The following is a 17,113-nucleotide window of genomic DNA, read 5'->3' as shown; positions in this document are numbered from 1 at the left end:
ACCCACTTAAAATTTTTTTTTCAGCTTACTCACTTTACTTTATATTTTATATCAGTGTTTCATTGTTTTAGAGAAGTTAAAAAGAATTTGGTCTTAATATTGATAAATTTGATTAAAGGCATATGGCAAAAAAAGAAGCATGGCATTACATAATGTATATATAAATTGCCTTTGTTACCACATAACCTAAATTTTAGAGTTTGTGAACTTGACACTTGCCTTCTCATTGTGAGTTATTATTTATGGACTGGTGAACAACACATTTAGTTATACTCTCTGTCCAATAGACATGTTTAGTGTGTACGTTGCCTGTCTACAGAAGTACAAAAGATGTCTCTTCTCTGCTATATCCTTAGCACCATCACATTTTAGGTACTCAGAAGGGAGTTAAGGTAGATGAGAAAAGAAGTGGAAGAATTTCCTTTAGGAGCAGAACAGATTTATTTTAAGAGTGGTCTGTAAATCAGAATTCCTCTGTGACTATTTATATAAAAAAAAAAGTATTTACCCCAGAGCAATAATTTGGAAGCCAATTAAAATATAACCAGAAAACTAAGCTTTGTTCATTACTGACATACTGATCATGCATAATTTGATTTTTAAAGTTTATTGTATTGTAAGACTAACTGGCAGAGTTCTGACATCTCTGAAAATTTCACCTGGATTATAAATGCTTTAGGGTATTGCTTCCTGACCATTTAGCATTTGATGATACATAAAGAAAATGAATATAGAATATATACACATATATATACACACATTCTATATACATATAGAGTATTTTATGGCATATCCAGGCAACTGGAGAGAATTTGGGCATATTTGACTGGGACTTAGTGAAGAAATTTATTGCATTTTCTTTCTGAAATATATGTATTATAAAATAAAATAAAAAAGCTTTGGGGAAGATAGTTGTAGCAGCCATGGAATTGTGCCTCTCTGATCCACTTCAAGAGAACCTTCTGCGAAGAACAGTTAAGCGACAGCCTCCAGCTGTTGCATCTTTAGATAATTCATCAGTGCTCAGGCAGAGGCCACTCTTACTCTGGGCTGCTCTCAGCCAACGACCAAACACAGTGTGGGGCCTAGAGCTGAGCTACTCTAGCTTGATGGGGAACTACTCTAGCAGATATTCTTTGCTTAGAGACCCTCCATTGGCTCAGCCAAGACTTTCTCTTAATAGCACTCCATTCGGAGGTTCATTCTGCCCAGTTCTTCCTTTGCCTCTCCTTTCACAGGTTTAGAAAAGGTTTGAGGGCTCTCTTCACCTTCTCCTGCTTCCCTTTCCTGTATCCTTCACAGGCGTTTCTCCCAGAAAATTTCTTGCACATCTTATCTGCTTGTCAGAGGATTCCAGGTGATGCACTAATACATAATGAATTTGTATAAAACTTGCAGTAAGAATTCTTTCCCTTTTTAAATGAGAAGTTTGAGTTTGCTTCTATAAATATAACTTTTGAATCTTAGATTTTGTGTTTGAAGTGGTTTTATGCAATTCCTGGTCAAGATTTTGAAAAGATATATCCACATTTTTGTCACCATCAGTTGGAAACTTGGAGTATTCATTAAATGCTAGCAAATGGCAGAAGGAATTCACCTTTGTCCAATTGACAGAAACTCTTATTGTTAACCAGATTTTAGATAATTTCAGTCTCTTTAAATTGTATATGCTAGATACTATCATCCTGTTAATTTTCTTTCATTACCAAATGTGATATTGAAGATTTCTACAACAGCCAGTTTCAAATCCCGTGAATTTTTCATATTAAATATTTCATAATAGTCAAAGCTCCTACCCAGCTATAGCTTTTAGTCTTAGTAAGAATGTAAGATTCAGTGGGGAGGCTGTAGCTCAAGTGCTAGAGCACAAGCTTAGCATGCGCAAGGTCCTGGATTCAGTCCGCAGTACTTCCTCTAAAAATTAATAAATAAACTTAATTACCGTCCTCTCTTAAAAAATAAACAAGGAATGTAAGATTCAAATTAGTACATGATTAAATATCACTATTGGATCTCATTTTAACTCCATACTTTTGAAACTAGCTGCCTTTTGCTTTGACTTTTTTTGTATAGGTTAGTATATACCCTTTATAAACTCTTCTCTGCCCATTTCTGTTTCTTCCTGCCTAGACCTCTAGTCTTCAAGCCTTAGTTCAGATCCACCTTTCACTCTGTTATTTTCCTTTGTGTGACCCAGCCTGTGTTGAAATGACTCTTTCTATGAAATGTTTACTGAGTGTATATTCTCTGCTATGTTCTGCATGTGCAATAGTGAACAAAAAAGGGTAAGATCTTGTTCTGTCTTCTTTTGTACAATGTTTGACTATGATGGATAATTTAGTGTAACTTATTTTTTCCTCTTTATACAGCACAGTCTAACATTTGATTATTTCTGAACATAATTCCTGTGTGTACATCTACACACTTAATTAGTGAAGTATTTTGTCAAAAGAATGAAGGCCTTTTATAGCTGTTCTGAGGTTCTTTTATACCTCATGACATCTCCCCACGACAATTACTTGTTTTTAAGATCAAGAGTCTGATGAATCTTAAGTATTAATTATAGCAAGGATGTTCTTGGGTAGAGAGTCACTGGACTGTTCCTAGATCTATGGTAGAAAACAACTTGTTTGTCTTCCTTTGAACTTACTCTGATCAGAAGCGCCAATCAGTAGTCTCCCTATTGGTTTAACTACTGGAGTTTAAGGCTTTGGCTCTCAACTTTGGCCATGTATTGGAATCACCTGGGGAGCTTTAAAAACTACTGATGCCTGTCTTATCCCTAGAGTTTCTGATTTAACTGGTATGGGTTGTGGCCAGGATGAAGTTATTGTAATGTGCAGCCAAGATTGGAAACTACAGCCTTAGGAGAGAATGACAGTCAGCATTCTGTTAAAGAAATTAGCAGAAGGCTTATTTTGTGTAACTGTATAAAAATATGTATACAGAGAGAGCCTGGGAACAGTGCCATCCCAATTGTAATGAGGACCCATAGCTTGTTGAGGGAGTTCTGACTGGTCAGGTCTGGGAAAATTAGGGCATCAAAATAAGTAACTATAGTGATGGATCATAATCCATTTAATAAAATAGGAATCCATTAATCTGTACTCACATAGGTAAATAAATGAATAAATTGCAAGTTTGATAAGGAACAGATTATTAATATAGTCTCAGATTGAAACTCCACAAAATACTTAATTACAGAGGGGAACTTAATAGTGGAGAAGTCTAGAAGATACCACGTAGTCAGAATGAACATTATCAGCAATGGAGAAAATCACAAGTTTGTGCCACTTGATAGCATATAATGAGGGAAAAAATCACTTTTTAAACATTACTCCCAAAGATTTATAACCCAGATTAATTATGAGGAAACGTCAGACAGACCCACACTGAGGGACATTCTACAAACAGCTGGCCTGTAATATCTTATGCCAAGGTCATAGAAATCGAGGAAGGACTTGAGGGACTATCCCATATTGGTTTGGGAAAGACTATGGAGAGATATGACAGTTAAATATAATGCATGATTTGGAATTGGATCCTTTTGCCATAAAGGATATTATCAGAATAACTGGTGAAACTTGGAGTCTGAGGCTTAGATGATAGAGAAATATCAGTGTTTGCTTCCTGATTTTGATGATTACATTGTGGTTATGTAGGAGAATATTCTTGTTTGTACAAAGTATGTGGTTATTTGGCAAGTTACTCCCAAATGGTTCAGGGAAAATATTTATTATACTGTTCTTACAACATCTCTGTATGTTTGAGACTGTCTAGGATACTATGATTGTATGACTTCCTTTGGAATTAGGGAATTGTTTGTGAAGCCTCTCTTAGAATGTTAATTTTCATGTGGGAAAGTTATGTGAAGCAGCAGCAGTTTATCTGGGAATGATATATTTCATGCGATACATTTTCTAAATAATCAAAGCTCTTCAAGGGCTGAAATGTTTTTTAACTATTTTGTGTATCCTATACTTTTCTGCCTTTTAAAAGCAGAGTATGTTCAATTTGGTCTTGTCTATTTTGGATAACAAATAGCCCAATTTTTAATATTGTCTTCTGAAGTAATACTTAGGTCTAGATCCATGTTTAGCCTTTGAGGTTTGATTTTGGTTTTGGTCTTATCTTTCAATGTCTGGCTTTCAGTTCTGCTGATGTCATGGTGCATATATTTAATAGTTTGCCAGTTCTCTTTCTAGTATGTTATTTCTCATCTGCTGTAGTCTCAAAAACAAGATCTTTGTGTTTTTCCTTTTTTAAATGTCATATTAATAAAACTTGGGTTAAGTATAGATATTTATCACAGCTATGTTGTCCTCATAGCACCCCCTTAAACTGAATTCAAGATTATGGCTACAATTCAAAGAGTTCTGAAAAATGAAGAGTCATTATAAATAACAAGTGATTTCTCTGTCATTTTCTGAGAATGTTAAGTGGAATCAGATAATTTTAAAAGAAAACCACTCTGATTTCTATTTCTTTTTTCTTTCTTTTAATTTCAGAGCTCCAGAGATTATATTGGGGTTGCCATTTTGTGAAGCCATAGACATGTGGTCATTGGGATGCGTGATTGCAGAACTATTCCTTGGATGGCCTCTCTACCCAGGAGCCTTGGAGTATGACCAGGTAATAGAACTGTCATGATAATCCAGTAGAGTTGGTAGAATAAAAAGAACAGACTTACGGGAATGCATTTCCCTAGCTATACAATACATATGAAACTCTTTTTAGAATAAAATGGCAAAACCTGGATCTTACGGAATTTACATTCAAGATCTCAAAACAGAATTTGATTTTTAAAGTGTTTTCATAGACAAAGTTAGAAACCACAGGCCTGAAAAGCAGTTTTGTAAAACTCTTGAGAGAGTTTTTTTGTCATTTTTATACTAGAAATAATATAAAGGGCTGTATACATATATACACAGTATATATATTTTTTCTACTAGAGATATATTTAAATGATATTGCTTTGCTTGAGTGACAAATTTTGCTGATGGATGAAATGTCAGCCTCTTCCAAGGAATAAAAGGCATCATAACTACTGATCTTTAACCCACAACCTTTATTTGACTTCAGTACTTCAGTCACCTGAACCCTGTTTAGTATTTTTCGCTGTTTTTGAATGGTGCTGAAAGTCTAGCTTAACATTATGTAAATGATTCTCAGTAGAATACAGCAAATTACCTTATTACACACTTTTCATGGTAATTTTCAGGTATGTTCATTAGCTTCTCTAAGCTATTAGACAGTAATTGTTTGCTATTTTCTTGGTTTTTAGTATCAAGATTCTTTTTTTGGAGCAATTGTTACCTTATTTACTATTATTTAAAAGAGTTTTACAGCATCTTCCTTATTACAGAGATATATATTCCACTCATGTCTTAGTGGAAAATGTCTGTAAAAATGTTAACAGTGCTTACATAAATTTTGTCTGTCTTATTTAATTGTTTAAATGATACACCGTTTAACTTCTAAGCATGAAAAAATAGAAAATAGAACATTTTAAAGCACACATGACATAAGTGTAACAAAATATTGTGCTGATTTCTAGGGTTTAGCTCTCTATATCAAAGAGGATATGAGAGATAGTTAATTTGATGACTTAAATGTTGCTAAGACAACTCTAAAAGTAATTTAATATTGATTAATAGGTTAAACGTTATTGTTAACTTTAAACCCTTCCTCTTCCAGTGACTTTCTACCTATAAAACTTCTCTTTTAGACTAGGTTTCCTATATTCTCTACTTCCCACCCTCCATGTTCAGGATATCCCTTAAAAGACCACTTCTGTAAAAATTCCATACATTCTAGCTCTTTTTACCCAGCCGTTAACTTTGATGCAGATGCCAGACTGTTACTAGTTTTGAAAGAGTTAGTGATCTGGTTGGAGAGTCCCATAATCCCTTAGCTGCTAAAGTACTGAGGTACCTACCTGTCTAATGCTAGAAATACACCTTTGGATTGTGGACAATTTATGACATGCATAGTACTCTGGGGCAGGACACCATCTAGTGGCAATTTCAGGTCGATTTGCTATTGCACTATGGATTTGGACTTTTCAGTCCCAGTCCTGAACAACTAGTGTTGATACTGAAAAAGGACCCTACAGATTATCTAGCTACTACCTATTCCCATTTCGTAAAGAAGAAAACTTAGAGCCAGAAAAATGAAATGACTTGTCAGAAGGTCACAAAGGTAATTTAAGGCAAAGTCCTGACCAAAACTCAGTTTTTCTAAATTCTGTAATAGATTTAAAAAAACCAAAAAACCCCAAAATGCTAAACTGGAAACAGATGTTATCTGATCCAAATTAACAGTATATTCAGAATGCATATTACTTTAATTCCAAAAGGGCATATTAATTGAGAAAAATTATTGGCATATAGTATCACAATAGTTGTAGTTATCAACTGTGTTTTGAAAGTTATTTTATAAAATATATGAACGCAACTGAATAGGAGTGATGATGTGTGTTTTGGTTCCAATCTTAGACTTTATACTCATTTTCAAATAGCATGTTTGCTATGTATGTTTTCCTCAGTGTCTATTTTGAGGATAAAGGATTTCCCTTTTATTCCTAAAAATTTTCTTAAATCCTAAATTGGTTTTGGACTTTGTAATGCTTCGTTGCATCTATTAAAATGTTCACATAAGTGGTTTTTGGGATTTTTTTGTAAGTCTATTTATTAATGTGGTTGAATTTTGTAAAATTTCTTCAACTTTCTGGATTATGATCATCTAATTAGGATGTGAAAGGATTGTCAATAGGGTATGCCCCTCTCTGTTATATTTTTTTCTCAAATTCATCAGCCTCCGTTGGTTCTATCTCCAGATTTGCGTTCTAGGAAGGAGCTTATGCTACTTTATCATTTTGTCCTCTGGTAACGTTTTTTGCAGATATTTCTCTCTCAGAATGTTGGTTGTATGAGAGATTATTTTTCTGTTCTGCCTTTATTATTAACATTGCTTTTAACAACAGGAGTGATCTTATATTAAAGTACGTAAGTATTATTTGTCAAGAGCAGGGCTTAGTCAATTAGTTTGGAAATTCAACACACAAATACAGCAGTTCTCCATCTTATATCTGTAGCAATACCTTCAGAATATCATAAATCTAAAACTGACTGGGGGAGGGTATAGCTCAAGTGGTAGAGCACACGCTTAGCATGTATAAGGTCCTAGGTTCAATCCTCGGTACCTCCTCTAAAAATAAATAAATAGACCTAATTACCTCCCCCCACAAAAAAAATAAAAAATAAAAATATATTTAAAAAAGGGGGGAAGGAGGATAGAGCACATACTTAGCATGTATGAGGTCCTTGGTTCAATCCCCAGTACCTCCTCTAAAAATAAATAAATAAATAAACCTAATTACCTCCCCCCATCAAAAAAAAAAAATTAAAAAGGTTAAAAAAAAAAAACAAAACTGATGAAACTGAAAAAAGAAATAAACAAACCCACAATCATAATTTGAGATTTAAAACACATTTCTTTCAGTAATTGGTAAAGTAGATAGGAAAAGATCAGTAAGAATATAGAGGATTTGAATATGTGATTAACCAACTTGACCTAGTGATACATGTATGAAGCACTACACCCCCTACTGCAGGCAAAACTTCAGAATACATACTCTTCAAGCTCACATGGAGCAGTTACAAAAGTAAGACAGCCTGTGAAACACAGTGTAACATCTCTTTCTTTACTCTTAACAACTTAACTTGTTCATATGTCGCTCATGTAACCTTTGTTTAACCTTCTAATGCAATATTGTCTTTTTCCAAAGGAGACGAAAAAGAGTTAGCAGTATACCTGCAAGTATTATATACTTAGAAACCAAATTTGAGTCACAAGGAAAAATTATTCAGATTATTTAAATTCTGCATTATGGGCTTTGTGTTCTAGCCCTTTAATCATCTTTATGGTGTCTTTAAAACAAGGCAGTTTCTACTTTGAATTTTGAATTCTACGGCTAGGCACTGACCGTGTTGAGAATTTCTCATGTTCTGTTTTCTCACATGTGTATTTTATTTACATCCATACACAAATGTATTTACTGTGTATGTTTGAGGAAGACTGCCCTGTGAGTTGATACTGTGCTTGAATCCCTTCCAGTCTTAATTGTAGGTATACTGTCTCATAAGTTTACATGTACTGGATTTGACTTATATTACTGGGGAAATGCAAAAAATATTCTAGGAAATTAAATAATATTTTTATGGAGGATGGGCAGTATTTACTTGGTAAATGTTGATTGTTCTTGCAAAATGTTTGTTAATCTAACACAACCAGAACAATTAAAAGCCAGAATTTACCTATTCAAATTTTATTCTACTTGGTAATATCAAATTATATCTTACATAAGAAAAATAAAGCTCACTATTTCAACTCCAGGGGTGGGATGGGAATCTTTAAAGAATTCTATTTTGTTAGGCTGTTCAGGTCCCAAAGAGACCTTCTCAGGTTGGCTCAAGTAAGAGTTCATTTATTTATGTGTGAACTATAAAAGAAATCCAAGAATGGAGCTGTAATATGACCAGATTTTGTGAAGTTTGGAGTTGGAGATGCTTTTGGATTCAAGACAACATTTAGAGGAATTATTAGGCATTGCTCGAACTTCACTTTGGTGCTGGATCATAAGGATGACTTTGCTGCTCTTTAAGTGCTTTACCTGTTCTGATTCTAACTTGCTACTCAGATTTCTGCTCACTCTTAGCTTTGGTTACGTTAACATGGCCATCAAACTCCAGCCTTCCCTTATAACCCTCAAGTTCATCCTCCAACAGTATTTGGAATTTCTTAGTTTACCTTTCTGCCTTTGTAAATCTGATTTGCTTAGCTTAATTCTAGTTGAGTTCACAAGGCAAATTTATGAACTAATTGCTTCTGAGTCAGGTCCCCACCCTTCAACCACTAGGGACTGGAGAGGCATATAGGTGGATCAAGGTCTCTTCAAACAACTGGGCAGGCATTATGACCAAAAATAAACTTGCAAGTTCGCTTGCCACTTTGTTTTGTTTTGTTTCAGTGCTGTCCCAACTTCTTCAGTGCGTTAATTGCTCTATTCTCTGTGCTCTTTTAGCACTTTGTCTTCTTCATAATGGCACTTCCTAGTTTAATTGTAGATTATGTGCTTAAATATTTATCTGTTCTACTGAATTAATGCTTTTGAAGATTGGCACCATATTTTGTTCCTCATATTTTTAGCATCTAGCACATAATAAATGCTCTGTGTACGTCTGTTGAAATTGAATTGTTGAGCGCCTTTCCTATCAGCTGAGGGACTCTGATGTAGCATCCGGCTGCTGAGCTCTTAGAGCTTTTCTCCTCGCTTTCTGTTTACATAAAACAAGGAACGCAGCCACTTGGTGTGGGACGCGGGGAGGCACTGCACTTTAATGAAGTGAAACTAATTTGTAAAGTGGAGATTTTAGTTGTCATTTCATGTAAAATTGGGGATACAAGTATGCACGAATATAGACTCTGTCAAGGAGGTTCATGGTCTAGCAGGGACATAAAAATAATTTTGTAACATGGTGTTATAAATGCATTAAAATTGTTATGTTCTAGGTGTGACAGAGGAACTAGCCGATGCAGAGTGTAGCATGGTGCTGGATGGGCCTGGAGCACAGGAGCCTGTAAAGAGCCAGGAAGAGATACAGCTGGAGGGCCTATATGTCATGATTAGAGATTTGAAATCCTGTAGGCAGTAATTTTATACAGGGGAGTAATAATCAGATTTGCATTTTACAAAAATGACTGTTAGTAATTTCTTGTTTTTAGCGCTGTGAATAATGAATTGAGGGTGAGTAGATGGGGTCATTAGGGAGGCGGGCAGGTAGACAAAATTAGGAAGCTTGTGAGATTGTATAACTCACAAGAGAAGAGGAGCAGTTATAAAAAATACTAATGAGGTAAAATTGTTAGCATTTTGGATGTTGGGAGGAGGAGGATGAGGCAAAGGTACTTGTCTGGCATAAATTTCAGGTTTCTGATTTGGGTGGTTAGTGGTGGTGTTCACCAAAGAGGGAAATGCATGAGAGAATTGACAGATTTAAGGGAAACCCAGTTTAAGGTCTGTTCACTTTGAGGTATCTAAAAGCCTAACAGATGGAGATTTCAGGAAGCAGTTGGATCTACAGTGCCAGAGATAAAACTATGGGCATTTGGGGTTTGTAGAGGGAAAGAAGACAGATAAAACTCTGGAACGCAATGTCATATAACAAATGGAGGAAAGCAATGAAAGCGGGTCAAGAAGTAGGAAGAGAACTAGAAAAGAATGATGTGAAAATGGAAGGAACAGAGTTTTTGAGTAAAAGATAATAGCCGATAGTATCAACGTAAGATAAGGATTAATATGTGGCTGTTAAATGTTATCAGTCATTAACAGGCCATTACTTGATACAAGTATCATATTGTGGGAGTAATAGTAAAAGTATGATTGTTGTGTGTTGAGGTGAGAATGGGAAGTAAAATATAGGGCACTATTTTAAGACTCTTAACTAAGTAAGAAAAGAGTTTTAAATAGTTAAGGGAGGGTTTATTAGTTTTTTGAGGTTGGGCAATATTAAACATTTTTGTGGATTGAGGGGAAAGACTGGAAGAAATGCAGAAGAGGATGGACTAATTGTTTTTGGAGTTTAAAAAAAGAACCCTGTGTTCCCAAATAGGAGTTAAGCCTCTGTTTGTTCCCTGTGCTGCCCTGTTATTGAGCTGGGGAACAGCTCTTTGAGGGCCAGGTGTGTACCAGACACTGTCATGGGTGTGTATGTAAGGAAACAAAACAAAGTTCTTCCCTTTGTGAAACTTATGTTCTGCTGCAGAATGGGGTAAGAAAATGGAAAGTAACTGTACAGAATATTAGATGGTAAAAAGCATAGTAGGGAAAAGTGTAACAGAGTAAAGAGAGATAAGGGGTACTGAGGTGGGGAGAACCTGTTCTTAGTTACTGGTGGGTCATTGAAGGTCTCATGAATAAGGTGACATTTGAGCTGAGGACTAAGGGAAGTGAAATGTGAGCCATACTGATGCCTGGGGGAAGAGTGTTCAGACAGAAGGATATTAAGTTCAGAGGCCCTGAGACTTGAGCTTTTCAGAATCCTCTTGAGAGAGCTCATCTACACCTGCGTCTCTGTCTGGTGATGATAGAGATGTCCCATCTACACTTATGACAGTAGACATGTCCCCTCCACTGCCTAATTCACCAAGTCAAATCAGCTTGTCACTAAGTCAAGTAGCTTGTCAGTTTCCTGCATAAATTTCTCCAGGGGTTTCCCAGCATTACCTCTCAGAGTAAAATCCAAACTTCTTAACTTACTGCAGCAGCCTTTACCTGCTGGTTTAATTTTTTCTCTTGCCATTTCTTCCTTAGTGAACCCTAGTCTCTGAATGTGTGGATATATTCTTTTGATTTTCTGTATTTACTCATGTTATAACCTTAGCATAAATCATAATAGATCAGGTTTCCCCTACTCCTTCAGGGCTAACAAACTCTTATTTGTCCTTTAAGACCCAAATTCAGCATCAACTCTCCTGGAACTATATATGACTACAATTATTTTTGTGTCTCTTGTCTTTTTGTAAAGCATGCATTTATTATGGTATCCATAACTCTATAATTTACTTTTATATTCCCCACTAGACTGAATTTCTCCAGGGCACACACTGTATCATTTAGTACTTGATCTAGCATCTAACTTAGTGTCTGATATATTATAGGTGTTCAGTTAATGTCTTAATGCAATAAAGGAATAATCTTTTCTGTTTTGTAAATTTTTTTTTCAGATTCGATACATTTCTCAGACTCAAGGTTTACCAGGAGAACAGTTGTTAAATGTGGGTACCAAATCCACAAGATTTTTTTGCAGAGAAACAGATATCTCTCATTCTGGTTGGAGATTAAAGGTAAGTCATTAAAAAAATTTTATAAAACCATTTTTCGAAGATGTCTCATGCACATGGACAGTACCCTCGGTGCCTATTTTAATTTTAATGCATTTCTTCTTTTGAATTTTCATTTTTGATTCCCCCCTCCCTTTTTTTTCTATGAGCAGTCCTCTGTGAATACCTTTGCTCATTGTCTAACCTGGCAACATAATTATTAACTTGTCTTAAGTGGTTTTTTAACGTTTTATTGTATAATTTTGTTTTGTTTCATCTATGAAGTTCTACATTTATTAAGCATAGGACAGAGATGGAAATCTGACCACTTGCTACATAACCCAAGTACCTAATTTATTAGGATCAATACATCTGTAATAACTTTATAATTAGTTATTTTGTATATATGTAATATATGTAACATTTTTTGATCTGAACAAAGCTCTTCTCATTTTTGGTATTCTTTTTAAAAACTACATTCTTGATATTCTTTTGAAACTACTGCTTGCCTTAGAATATTCAATATATTAGTGCCAGAATTGAAGAAATACAGAATTTACAAATGGTAGGTAATAAAATACTATTTTCCCTCTCTGATGTATTCACTAAGACACTGGAAGAACATGAAGCAGAGACAGGAATGAAGTCTAAAGAAGCCAGAAAGTACATATTCAACAGCCTGGATGATATAGTGCATGTGAGTACCATAGTCACATTTGTCAGTCTTACATGCTTAAGTTGGTGGACTTGAACGCCAAGAATGCCAAAACACGTTAATCATTTTCTAAATGACCGTAGAGTGCTTGCTGTTTTTAAGCTTTTCAAATAAAATTGATTCTAAGGTTTCAGGAACTAAACTGCATTTGTCTTTATCATATATTTGATTTACATTATCCTGTTCTTTAGTAGAAAGTATTTTCTTTAAAAGGAAAACCCTAGCAAACAAATTTCCTTATATCTCATTAGAAATGGGTATTTTTTTAGTTAAAAAAAATTTTTTTCCTGCTTTGAATGCTTTTTGGTACCTCAAAATATTTTGAGGATTTTTTAAACTCAATCATTCATTCTTGTTTCAAAATAATTATAGTTCTTTGTTCTGTGTGTGTATGTGTGTTTTAAACTGTAAGACTGTAACGTATACTACCTTGTATGGCTTACATTTATTCAGTGACTTGGAATTTTGATTTTACAGGTGAACACAGTGATGGATTTGGAAGGAAGTGATCTTTTGGCTGAGAAAGCTGATAGAAGAGAATTTGTTAGTCTGTTGAAAAAAATGTTGCTGATTGATGCAGATTTAAGAATTACTCCAGTTGAGACTTTGAACCATCCTTTTGTTAATATGAAACATCTTCTAGATTTCCCTCACAGCAACCAGTATGTTACTTTAAAATCTTTTAAAATGATTCTGGAGAAATGATGATGCTAAGTTTATAGAAAACCAATGTGTTAGAAAAATGATTCAATTTCTTCATTAAAATATAAGTAAATGTAGTCAAAAGAAGTTAAGCTAACTTGGCCAAGTATGTTCACATGGCTAGTAAGTTGCAGAGTAGAACTAGAATGCAAATCTGAATCTAATTCCAGTGTGTTTTTCTCCAGAATGCCATACTGATAACAACTGGGTGATGTCATTTTCACATGAAGTTATAGTTAAAGGAAATGTTAACGCTTTTTCTTTCCTCAATTTTGAGTCCTGCAAACTCCATTTTCAATTTCCCTTCATACCATTTCCTTTTCTTTGTCTTCCTCTTTCCCCTCTGTGTTGTAGAAGGAAAGGAGGTTTTGAATTTATTTTTTATTGAAGTATAGTCAGTTTACAATGTTGTGTCAGTTTCTGGTGTACAGCATAATATTTCAGTCATACATACATTCCTTTTCATATTCTTTTTCATTATAGGTTACTACAAGATAGTGAATATAGTTCCCTGTGCTATATAGTAGAAACTCTTTGTTAATTTTATGTACAGAAGTTAACATCTGCAAATCTCGAGTGCCCAAACAGATTTTTTAAATGGGTCAGTAGAGAAGAATATATGCCCAAGCTGAGAAGGCCTTAGGCAAATCTCATGAATTCTTTGAACCCCAAACCTCTTTTTTACAAGCTAAAGAGAATAAAGTAAGGGACTTAAAACAGCTTCTTTTAATATTTTAAAAAAACTGAATGAAGAAGGTATAGGGACAAACTGATACCCATTACGATGAATTACCCTTAAAATTAAGTTTTATAAAGCCCAACTACTTTTCACATCCCCAACAATTAAAACTGTCTAATGGTTTCTATATATAAACATGTTGAAAATAACAGGATAACCACATATATGGAGCCATTAATTTAGGGATGTGGAGATCTAGGAATTAAGAAAAAATTATTTGGAGGAAAGGTCATAAAATTATAGTGTGCTAACCAAAAAGTGCTTACTGTTGCTTTGATGTCTTTAAAAAAATACTGCAGACATAACTATATACTTTATATCTATATTGCTTTAAAATTTGGCCTTCTCTTATAGGATTTCCTGCTAGAAATACTATTGGAAATAAGCAGATTAAGTATAAGTCATAGACTTTTTTTCCTTTTGGAAATAATTTTAAATTTTATTAATGTACATTAATTTTAAACTATAAACATTTAAAAAATAGTATTATAATTACCTTTTCACTTTTTCTTTTGCAGTGTAAAGTCCTGTTTTCATATTATGGATATTTGTAAGTCCCATCCAAATTCATGTGACACAAATAATCACAATAAAACTTCACTTTTAAGACCAGTTGCTCCAAGCAGTACTGCTAATCTGACAGCAAATTTTACTAAAATTGGAACATTAAGAAGTCAGGTGAGAACTTATAGTATTTGATAATTTATACTCTTCTCTTTTTGTGCTCATTTTGCTTTTGAAGTTTATAGAAGTTTTCATGTCAGCAGTTAGAAGTTACAGTGCTGATGAGGTCTTACTGTGGCTGTTCTATGAAATCTCTAATATTTCAGGGTGACAATTAGAACATACCTACTCAAATTCATTTTTTTCCTTTCGTTTCCTTTTATTCTTAAAGTATAATCTACCTGCTCTTCTATGTCTCAACTCTTTAATAAGTAGACCAGTAAAATCCATTTCTGGGTCCATTTTTATTGTGGAACTATGATTTTATGAAATGCATTTGAATTCTGTTTATAAAGCACCTGTGCAACAATTAGAAGCCTGCTCTGTATGATGTTGCCATGTACATTGATTGTTTCAGGCATTAACAACATCTGCCCATTCAGTTGTGCACCACGGAATTCCTCTGCAGGCTGGAACTGCTCATTTTGGTTGTGGTGATGCTTTTCAGCAGACATTGATTATCTGTCCCCCAGCTATTCAAGGTATTCTTTTATTTAAATTACACTTGGAATTTAGGCATGCATTATTTTAAAATGAATTTAGGCATCTATTTATTAAATACTCTGCATGAGTTTTGCTATATTTAGTGCTACATTTGAATTTAATTTAAGCTAGTCAGTAGCCTTTTTAGACCAGTGATGCTCATTTCTTGACGAGCTCCATTGCCATCCTTAACAAAATGGATCACATGACAGTTGTATTTCCTGTATAGTCTAGCATGATAAAATTCCCTCACAGAAATTAATAAGCTTGGAGAGCTATGAATTGTCCTATACTGGGTATAATTGCTCCAGATGTTCAGGTAAATACATATTATCTGTGCATTATCAGTAGGTATTAAAGTGACTGAGAGCCTAGTTCTTTAAATTTTGGTCAAAGAATTTCTGTCCTAAAAATTTGTTGTAGTCTTGTTCTTCACCCTTACCTTAGTGGGCTTTTTTGTTTTTTGTTTTTGTTTGTTTTGGTTTTTTTTTTTTTAACAGATTGAGTTTGATTAAATGAGATGATGATCCGTATATAGATCAAATAACCTATCAAGTAAATCCTCAAGTGAGATGGGTGACAGAATAACTTTGAAGCGGTCATCAGTTGTCAAACTGAGGAACTTCTTAGTGATAAAAGGGTGATAGTAGTGACTGGACTAACCAGAAGAAAGCCCTCTTTCCTAGGCTTTCCCAACATTTTGTCCTAGGCTTTAACATTTGTTATGTCTTAAATCAAGAGGCTGACTTCAAATAGGCCCTAAATGACTCTTTGAAACGTGGTGGTAATGCTGTAGAGTGTAAGTGAGAGCACTTGGTGCTTAGTCAGGACACCTGGTTGTTTCTCTATTTGCTGTGCCATCCCAGACAAGTCTGCTAACCTGTTTCAGCCCTAGTCACAGAAAACAGACTGAATAGATAACTATCTTGATCATTTCCAGCTGTAATATTTCTGAATTCTGGAGGTTATTTTAATTTTTATTTGATTTAAGAATGTGAGCAACTTTTTAAAGTTTTTATTTTTAATATTCCCCATAGTGCCTAAGAAAGCACCAAGAATCTGTTTGTTGACTTGCTTGGCTGGTAATAGATGTGAAAACATGGCAGCTCTTTAGCCACATTGGTCATGTCAGGGTAGCTTTCTTCTGTTATCTGTGACAGTGACCCATGGCTGCTCTGGTAATAAAAATACCCGTAACATGTTGTCAGCACTCTTAAAGATGCTGTTGTGTTTCTTTGTTTTTTCAGCTGTTTATTATAAAAATTTCAAACATACAGAAAAGTTCAAAGAATAATAATACCTTCTACCCTCGATTCAACTAGTATTGTATTAACATGTTGCCATGTTTGTTCTGTCTGTTACACATATACATACCATTGATAGTAAGTAGTAGACATTTTACTTCTAAATACTTGAGCATGGAAGAATGATGCTTTTTTGTTTTTTAATCAGTTACCACTCAAGTGGTATCTTGACGAATGCGCTTTCACTTAGATGAGTTTTTAATCTGTACTAATAGATTTTTAGGTTCTAACGATCTCTCCTGTGTACCAAAATTAGTTTGAAGGTCAGCCAACCACAGTGTTATATATTTCATCAAGGTTTGGGATAGCATTTTTTTTTTCAGAGTCTACCTTCTGTTTGTTAGTAAAAGGCTTTGATCTTTTTATGTGGCTTATAATTAATAAAAGGTCAGCAACCTTTCTGTAAATAAGTCAGCAACTCAGTGGTTCATAACCAGGATAACAGAAAGAAAAGGAGATACTCTCAGACTCATTAACTCCTCAGGTGTCAAGAGCAATAGTTTTGAAATTAATAGTGAGACAAAGTAAACTGTTAGCTTTTAGGACTAACAGGAGCAGTTACAG

The 17,113-nt window shown here is 34.5% G+C and overlaps 1 protein-coding gene across 6 annotated transcripts in view; it reads left to right on the top strand.

Moving 5' to 3' along the window:
* HIPK3 (homeodomain interacting protein kinase 3) overlaps positions 1-17,113 on the top strand; it is an 80,580-nt gene that overhangs the window by 52,173 nt on the left and 11,294 nt on the right. For all 6 annotated transcript variants that reach the window (XM_074372195.1, XM_074372193.1, XM_074372194.1 and 3 more), the window contains exons 3-8: positions 4,509-4,632; positions 11,788-11,907; positions 12,494-12,580; positions 13,076-13,260; positions 14,558-14,717; positions 15,121-15,244. In XM_074372195.1, the coding sequence (XP_074228296.1) occupies positions 4,509-4,632; positions 11,788-11,907; positions 12,494-12,580; positions 13,076-13,260; positions 14,558-14,717; positions 15,121-15,244 (800 nt within the window). The remainder of the gene's footprint in view (positions 1-4,508; positions 4,633-11,787; positions 11,908-12,493; positions 12,581-13,075; positions 13,261-14,557; positions 14,718-15,120; positions 15,245-17,113) is intronic.

Source organism: Camelus bactrianus, chromosome 10 (genome assembly GCF_048773025.1).
Source record: "Camelus bactrianus isolate YW-2024 breed Bactrian camel chromosome 10, ASM4877302v1, whole genome shotgun sequence".
NCBI lineage: Eukaryota > Metazoa > Chordata > Mammalia > Artiodactyla > Camelidae > Camelus > Camelus bactrianus.
This window is presented reverse-complemented; position numbering and strand designations above follow the sequence as displayed.